The sequence below is a fragment of the Lutzomyia longipalpis genome, chromosome 3 (genome assembly GCF_024334085.1).
Source record: "Lutzomyia longipalpis isolate SR_M1_2022 chromosome 3, ASM2433408v1".
Lineage (NCBI taxonomy): Eukaryota > Metazoa > Arthropoda > Insecta > Diptera > Psychodidae > Lutzomyia > Lutzomyia longipalpis.
The window spans coordinates 19,451,274-19,460,145 of record NC_074709.1 but is presented as its reverse complement, the minus strand read 5'-3'; the positions used below and the strand labels follow the sequence as shown (position 1 = coordinate 19,460,145).

The following is an 8,872-nucleotide window of genomic DNA, read 5'->3' as shown; positions in this document are numbered from 1 at the left end:
ACGTCTGCCGATAACGTCGGTATGTCAATTTTTTGGTGCAAAAGTGAAAATATCAGGTAAGTTTTTCTATTTTTTCATAAAATAATTAATTTAGATACAGAATTAGTGATAAATGTAAAGAAAACTTTAGTTTAAATGCTAGATTATGTTCAGAACATGGGAGATTCTGAAAATCCGGCCAATAAATCTTCCAAATTTGCAATTTAACATTTGCCTTCTTTGGGGTCACTGTTTTTCAGAGTCTGTAAAAATTTCATATAACTCTCGTTTTTAGGTAAATTTTATTGAATTTTTCTTGGCAGGATCTTGATCCTTGCCGTGTGTGATGGTTTTAGATTTATGGTGGAAACCTCGTGCTGCGAAATCATCGACCAGCACTGAGTGTTCTGGGCAGGAGGGGCACCCATGTGGTGAGGAAGTTGTTCTTGTGATCATTGGTTCCGGCCCCGGAGGCTGGCTGTTATTAAAGCTGCCCAGTTGGGGATGAGGGTAAGAAACACGTTAAGTTTGGTTTGTTTCCTTGATTCATTAAGAACTGATGAATCATTCCCTTTTCCCTAGACCGCATGCATTGAGAAGAACGACACATGTGGCGGCACCTGCCTCAATGTGTGATGTATCCCATCGAAACCTCTCCTCAATAATACCCATGGACATTGCACAGCTCATCAAGAAGAGGTGCATCTCATTAAGGGAGCAGAAGTCACCCCATTTCTCCGGTAAGTCCGCATTAATATTTCACGGCTGCCTTTACTCATTCCAAGCTATCTTATGAGAAGGGAGTTTACACGCTTCCTTTATGTAAAATTAAAATTAAATTAAATAGTAAATTTTGTCGATTTTTTTGCAGACGGATGGGTCGAAAGGTCATAAAACGAAGGCTTGAAAAATGGTACGTAAATCATTTTGTTTTTAATTTATCTAAAAATTAAATGTTTTTTTTTTGTCATTCTATGCCGGAAGCACCTACCAGATGTATCCATATCACCGTATATGCGACTGGGATCTTCACAAATCCACTTGGGAGGCTAGCTGCTCCTCAGAGGGATACCATCGCGGGAAACATCCACAACTCTGCGTGGGAGGCTAGCTGCCCATTAAGGGAATATCATAGGAGACACTCGAAATTCTTCAGTGTTAAGAAAACGACTTTCTTCAAGCTTAAGACGTCGAAGATCTTCGGGTTACAGCATGCATCATGGGATTCACATGCAGATAAGCCCAAACTTAATTTACCTTATCAAAATTGATTCAATGTGTCCTTTTCCATATCCTAATCAGACCCTTTTTGCAAAATATCCTATTTTCCATAATAATAATTTTATCCAGAAAAACTGTGAAAAATCATCATTTTTTGCGTAGAGTGATGATTATGTGTAAAAAATGATAATTTTTTATTTATAAATGATTATGATGATTTATAAAAAAAAAAATATCAAAAACAAAAAATATAATATAATTGAAAAATATTTTAAAGGAAAAAAAATTTTAAAAATGTTAAAAAATATAAATAGGAATTATTTCTAATTTAAATTATTTAATGAAATTCATCATCAGGCGAAAAAATGTTATTTTTGTAATTTTTTTTGTAAAATTATGTAATATCTTGTATTTTATTTCATATTATTAAATAAAATAGAAAAATATAAAGAAAACCCGATTTTTTAATTAAAAATAGACCGACGGTCTGCAGACGGCATCGGTTATGACGTCACAATGTAAGAGTCGATTTTCGAGCCGACTGGGGTCGATTTCGAACCGATTTATAGACCGATTTTGCACCAAAAAAAAGTCTCACGGGGATAGGGCATTCAATGTTAAATGTCGGCAGTCGAATCGATCTATGCGTCGGTATATCGTCGATTTATATGCTCGATTTTGTCGTCTGATATCGACTCGACATCGACAGATTTACGGTGACGGGGAATCGCTGATTACAATATCCGGGAAACATTCATCCTCAATATCCTCAATATTCATTTTTCTTTGGCAGTTTTTTCTCTTTTTTTTGCAACAAAACTAACAGCTTTAATTGACGACACTAACGTATATAACGGGATTGGTCAGGAAGATTTTCTCATGAAGGAAGTCTCCAAAGAAATTCGTTAGTAATTCAAAAATGCACCGCCGCGCCATCTGTCTTAATTTCATTGAAAATTCTTCATAGCGACGTGTCCAAATTTTATGAACATGAGAAAATACTTTCCTCTCACTCTGGCACTTTGTGTAGGTGCGGAAAAATTTTAAAAATTTAATTTTCCCGGGAAAAACTCATTTTTGGGGCGCCAAAAGTTGGCGGGAGGCTCAGGGGGCCCAAAGTACGTTCAGTAAAAATTTGGGGGCGAAACTCCCCGGATTTTTTCCGGAATTTGCACGACTTTTTCTGGCGCGAATTTTAAGTGTTTTGAACTGGGGACGCCAATCGACGTGGCGTCGCTTCCTGGTCACAAAAAACGCATTTTCGCTGGGAAATTCGGCGGAAAATGTGAGAAAATTGCGAAAAACTGAATGTGTGAGGGAAACAGTATCTGTGACATGCACTGTCTCATTTTCTCTTATACAAACTAAACAGCGCCATAAAACGTCTGGTCCAAATATTAAAATTTGAACTTAACGAACTTTTTTTTTCTTTTTCCAAAAATGCGATTTTCTTTGTTTTTTCCCAAATTTGTGGGCATAAAACGCATTTTTTGGGCTCCTGGGGCACTTACGGATGCTCCCGCGGCCCCGGGGAGTCGCTCAGTGCGGGAATTGAGGCTGGCAGAAATTTTGACGGTTGGGGATTTTACACGCACTTTTTTTCCCGGAAATGGATTTTCGTGACTTTTGGAATTTTTGATGTCAAAAATTCAAAAGTGTCTTTCTGGTCATGAAAATCTCAATTTCGCTGGGAAATTCGGCGGAAAACGCGAGAAAATTGCGAAAAACTGAATGTGTAAGGGAGACGGATAGCGGTGAAATGCATCCATCTCATTTTCTCTTTAACAAAATGTACCAAAAAGGGCGCCAAATTCAAAAAGTAGTCAAAAAAGTATGAAAATAAAATTCTACTAAAATTCTTGAAATTTCTCTTAAAATTTTGCAAAACTCTCCTTTTAACCGGAAACATTAAACTTTGATGAAAAGAAAATTTTCTTTTGATAATTTTATGCACTCAAGGGTTAACAAAACTACCTTTTCCGACCTAAATATAGCGCAAATGGACAAATCTGAATTAAGTTTCAATCTAATGAAAAAATATTGAAAAGAATCACACAGCTAAAGCCCCCAAAAAGCCCAAATAAAACACTTTTTTTACATAAACATAAAAATATATTATTAAACTTGGAGATTTTATAAAATTGAAAAATGTACACTGTTGATGATTTTTTCTTGTTTTTAGAAATCCACTGTTTTATCGAAGAATTCGCACACATTCTAAATATATATTTTATAAAAGATTTGGCTGAAGTTTTTTTTTTTAAGGGAAGAAATATGTCCTACAACATTACAATGTTAGTGCGAGGAGAAAAAAAAGAAGAATTTAAAGCAACACATAGGGGGCTGATAAATCGTTATTATTAAATTGATCGACATGCATCTCCTTAAGAGTATATTTTTTTTATATTATGTATATAGTTCTTTTTGTATGTAAGGTATATAGTTTAGCAAATATGACATCTCCCCGAATTTTGCAGAGGATCCCTCCCAATGTGAACTCTCTGTGCCAAAAAAGTCCGGGAAGAGTAAAAAAAATTGGAGAAGACTTTTCTCTTTCTTTTAAACCTTTTAGATGAGGACAAAGTCACTCAGATTCCCCTTTGGCTGCACCATATTCTCCGGCAGGAGCTTCACGAGTTTATTGAAGAGCAAATAACGCTGATTCTTCACATTGAAGGACAAATCCATTTTTGTCGATGACGACGATGACGATGGCGATGGAGTTGTGGTCGTGGAAGCACCCGGTGATGAAGCCGTCTTATCCTGGAGGAAGGCTGATGTGGTGCCAAGGGGTACCGTCATAAGGGGACTGTTATTTTCCGTCTGGAAGTCATCGCATTTGAACAGCAATGAAGCCAATTTGTGGAACTGAAAAGTAAAAAAAATCAAAAATTTGCCAAAAAAAAAAAAACTTCTGCTTCACTACCTCTTTAAGTTCTTCCGGGTCTTTGTGGTCAATAATGTCGTGCAGTCTTGTCTGAAGATAATTGACAGCCTTCAGTGGGTCACTCTTTGTTATCTCCTCATACTCCAGTCTTCTTATTAAATATTTACAGTGACGCAAAATCTGCTGCCGACTGGGCCTGAAAAATTAAGTAAAATTTTTAACGCTCGTCTCGTGTTTTTTTTGTTTCAATAAAAAACAATATTTCTTAAATTCTATCGTTAGAATTCAATGAAATCTTTAAAAATCCTATTCTTAAATTTAATAAAAGATATTTTATTTTTAGCTCTCATCATTTGGTGTCCTGCATAGGGGGGCGCCACAAGGGGGTTCTGGTCAACTCCCCCAGTAACCTCCACCCTCGTCCTCATCAGCCACTCACGACCACGGTTGAGCTCCGACTGATTCAACTCTCTCCATCACTCTCTACTATTCTCTCATATAATAACTCTCTCAGTGCTCTCCTACATTCTCTTGTGGATTCTCATATTCTCTTGCCTATTTGAGGGTTTGTAACCTAGGGGCAAAAGACTGTCGCCAAGGGATGGACAGCCGTTACAGTTACCGCCAATCTAAGTGTACTCACTCTATGAGCAGGTTAATATTCGCTGGATAGTGACTCGGGTGCTACAATCATGTCTACTCTGACTTTTCGACGTTAAATTTAGAACGTTTAGAATTTTTTCTAACATCTCTATAATGTTTGATGTTTTTCTAACGTTGAACATTTCATTAAAACCAATTTCAACCCCTTTTTAATTTTTTTCGGCCAAAGAATTCAAAATATTCAGCAGACGAACATTTCTTTATTTTTAGTCTTAAATTTGTAGAGACTGAGGAGCAAAAGTCTAAAAAGTACTAAATTCTAGTCTAAAATGTACTAAAATTCTTCTAGTCTAAATTCTTGCCAAAAAATATAGAAAATTCCAACTTAAAAAGTTCTGAATTTAATAGGAAAAAGTAAGTACTAATTTGAAGTTGAAAATGTACTAAATTCAATCCTAAAAAGTACTAAAAAAGGTAAATTCTGACCGAGAAAGTAGTAAGTTCAAGCTAAAGAAGTACTAAATTCTAACTAGCCGGAACAACTGACCAACTTAGATCGGGGTCAAACTTGGTATGAGCACGTCGCCTCTTTCAGGCCTTATAACTTTTGAACGACAAGATATAGAAACTTCCGGTTTGAAGTTTTCTATAGAAATGTGGGTGTAAGTTTTCATTTTTTCGCGTATTTGAAATCCAAAATGGCCGCCATCCGCCATTTTTAAATACCGTCAACCACTTCCCTTATAGCCAGAGGTCTGAAATTTTAGTATGTTGTAGAGCTCAGTGAGTCGTTTTCATCAACAATTCATACTTGACAGTCGGTCAAGCCGTTTAGCAAATATGGCGGCCTAAAGCAAAAAGTGTTTTTTCAATATAACTCAAGAACGGCTTGACCGATTTTGATCATCTCGGTATCAAATTAAAGGTTTCAAGAAGCCCCACAACTGTCTAGAACATTCCATGTTCCAAAAATGGCCGCAAGTGGCCCTAAAAACAAAAACAAAAATTGCCTAACTTTAAGGGGCAATATCTCCGAATCCCCATTATCGATTTCTTTTAAATTTTGATATGTTGTAGCTGGACTCATAATCTTTCACCATGCAAAGAATCAAGAAAATCTATTTGGCCGTTTAGAAGATATGGCCATTTGAAAAATTCTTGAATTTGAAATGTTCTAAGAGCTTTATCTCCTGTTCTACTTATCCGATTTTGCTCAATTTGGTATCAAATTAAAGGTTTTGCAAAACTCTACAAAACCAAGCATCAAAATTGTTAGATTTGTATTAATTAGAAGAGAATATAAGTGGACTCACTTGTCAAGCCTGAGCACCCAGAAGTCATCAAGTCGTAGCTGTGGCAGTGTATTTCGTCCGGGATTACCACCGAAGAGGTAGTGAATACGGTTGGTGGCATCGTAGACAAGCTGATGGGCATATCGTGGGCATGGTTCGGAGCACATGACCTGATTCTTGTTGGAACAGCAATTCTCCGTTGAGTGGTCACACTTGTAAATGCACGTCCACTCATTCGTTTTGAGGGAGTACAGCCAGAGACTGTTGACATTGAGATCCCGCCGTTCCTTCTCCTTACTTAGGCTGGAAAGAACGTAGATTTCATCGCGATCGCAATCAATGGTTGCACGTTGAGTGAATCCCGATTGGGGGACATTCTTCTCGCCTGCCGTTGAGTCCACATTGACAACGGACAGCTCCCCCGTGTCCACGTCGTAGGCCACAAAATCCGTGGTGTATTCCTTATTGCGCTGCCCGCCGAAGATGTAGAGCTTCCGGTGACGATGGTGGAAGACCATTGAGTGTGTTACGCGTGATTTAATGCTGGGAACATCGAAGTGAGCCGCTGTGGGATGCCCACAGTCCACGAGGAGCTGTGTCCACGTATTTGTGCCGATGTGGTAGGAGAAGAGTCCCGAGTACTGCGGATCGTTGGACATATCGTCGATGTTTCGTGGTGTCAGGATACGTCCGCCGAACACGTAGATTGTCTGCTTGTCCACATCAATGCACATTTGATGATCAAAGATGAGCTGTGGCCCACACACTTGACTTGTGTCGTCGCAAATTTGCAACCAAGACTGATGCGTGGTGTCGTAGAGGTAGAATTCACTCTTAATGTGCTCCTTGGTGCGACTAGAACTGTCCAGGTAGCGTCCCAGAATGAAAATCTGACCGCTGCGTGGATCGAAGACCATTTTGTGACAAGATCTGGGTGTTGGGCCGTCAAATTTCTCCGAATTCGCATGAATCAAGCGCCAAACGTTGGATTTGATGCTGTAGCACCACAGATCACTGAGATCCTCAAATCCATCCCATCCCCCGTACAAATAGATCAACCCATTCTGATTGTCGATTACCAGCTGATGCCCACCACGCATACCCGGACGATTTTCCGTCTCTGTCACATCCTGCAACTCCCACGATGCCTTGTAATCCTGCCGCGCTAGGTACCCATCCAGTAGACCATCCTCCACGCATTGCTCCATGAAGCCTTCGGTCTCCTGGAAGTCACCGCGAATGACGAGGGCATCGTGGAGATTGGACATCATTGGGTGCTCAAGGAGGACATTCGTCTGATCCTGCAGACAGCGGAAGGCCGATTCGTAGCCCTGCTGCCGGAAGTGCTTCAGGCAGAGACGGACAATTTCCACTTCGCGCAAAGTGTTGTAGTTCTGGAGGCTGGTACGCACGAAAATTGGGTCATCCTGCCCCTGGAGCTCAACGTACCAGATGCTAAAGTTGAAACTGGGACCCCATGAGAGGAGTGGCATGATTTGGATAAAGAGAACCGGCAGCAACTCCCCGGAATCCGTTGTATGGCGCAGGGTGAATGTTTCCGGAACTGAATCATTCTTTAAGCCACTGAAATACCCAAAAAGGACAAAATTAATAAAATTTTCAAAGAAAATTCTGAAAATTCTGGTGAGACTCACCCCTCGAAAAGGAGAACCATGTGCTCCTCCTCAAGACCGCCGAAAATCTTAAACTTCCGGAGATTGCAAACATGAGTCTTCTCATACTTCCCAAACTTGATGGTCTTAACAATTGCCGGACGCTGGAGCTTGAGCGTGAGAAATTGCGGAGGACTATTGGTGTTGGAGGACCAACGTGACGTCTGATTGCTTGGACAATCCTCCCGGATATTCCTGCAAAATTCAAGAGAAGAATCCATTAAGTACTGCCGGTTTCCACTTGTTACCGCGCCTCAAATAATCGGCACCAGTTTCCACGGAGATTTCACTGCCAATCCGTGGGCAGGAGTGGTGTCCTTGCACAGGGATACTTACTCAGGCAAATAAGACGTGGAATAGCTGGAATATTTGTGAATTTCGTAGCTCAACTGCTCTGACATAGCGATATAAAAAATATTAATTTTTACGCAGTGTTATTTATCTGTCATCATGCCCCTAAGAAGCAACAGGGCATCCCAAAATGTACCTCTTTTTGCACTATTACGCATTAAGATGTCCCACACTGTTTATATTTTTTTCTACCGCTTTTCCTTTTTTTTTGCATTTTTATTTTCTTTTCTATTAAAAATTTATATAGCATAATATTACAAAAATCTGTAAAAATGAAAGAAGATGAAAATATACCAACTAATTAATATAGATAAAGGCGAGATAAAGGAATGTTATAAGCTTCGTGAAAATGTGTGTCAATCACTATAAGGGACATTCTAATAAGAAACCCTGCAGCATAAAATTTTCCCGCTCATTGCGCATGCGCAAAATCTTTCCCGCTCTCTGTGAATGATCACAAAACCTTGTTTACATCTTCAGTGTCCTTCAACTTTTCCCTATTTTAAGTCTTTTCTTCTCTTAAAAAAAACAACAACCAGTCAGTCTCAGAAGCCTTATCTTCTCTGTAATATGATGGGCAATTAATTCCCATTGAATTTCTCTCATTAATCAGGCAGTGTTTTATAAAAAGTTCGTAAACTAAAATTTTATTATGTCCATTTTAATCTTATTTTCCATTCAGAGAAACTCTTTTTGCAGTCAAACAGAGAATGTAAGAAATCCTCCAACGTAAAGAAAAGAACACAGGTAAGATGAAGTCTACTGTCCGATTGCCATAATTCAAATCTCGAGTCTTCATCAAGGTTTTTTTTCAGAGAAATTAATTTAATTCCAAATATCCTTAAAAGGGGAAATAATCAGGTAGG

General features: G+C 38.9%; 1 protein-coding gene across 1 annotated transcript; it reads right to left on the bottom strand.

Annotated features, from left to right (window-relative positions):
* Positions 1–3,536: 3,536 nt before the first annotated feature.
* Positions 3,537–8,142, bottom strand: LOC129792488 (muskelin). Its single transcript, XM_055831580.1, has 5 exons — positions 7,992–8,142; positions 7,638–7,850; positions 6,004–7,566; positions 4,127–4,283; positions 3,537–4,068 (listed from the first exon to the last, which is right to left on the bottom strand). The coding sequence occupies exons 1-5, from the start codon at positions 8,054–8,056 to the stop codon at positions 3,769–3,771; spliced, it is 2,298 nt and encodes a 765-aa protein (XP_055687555.1). The 5' UTR covers positions 8,057–8,142; the 3' UTR covers positions 3,537–3,768.
* Positions 8,143–8,872: the final 730 nt, after the last annotated feature.

Coding starts and splice junctions, on each gene's coding strand:
- LOC129792488 (XM_055831580.1), bottom strand. CDS start 8,056: ATGTCAGAGCAGTTGAGCTACGAAATTCACAAATATTCCAGCTATTCC. Junction 7,851..7,991: donor TCCACGTCTTATTTGCCTGA/GTAAGTATCCCT, acceptor TGAATTTTGCAG/GAATATCCGGGAGGATTGTC. Junction 7,567..7,637: donor ATGGTTCTCCTTTTCGAGGG/GTGAGTCTCACC, acceptor TGGGTATTTCAG/TGGCTTAAAGAATGATTCAG.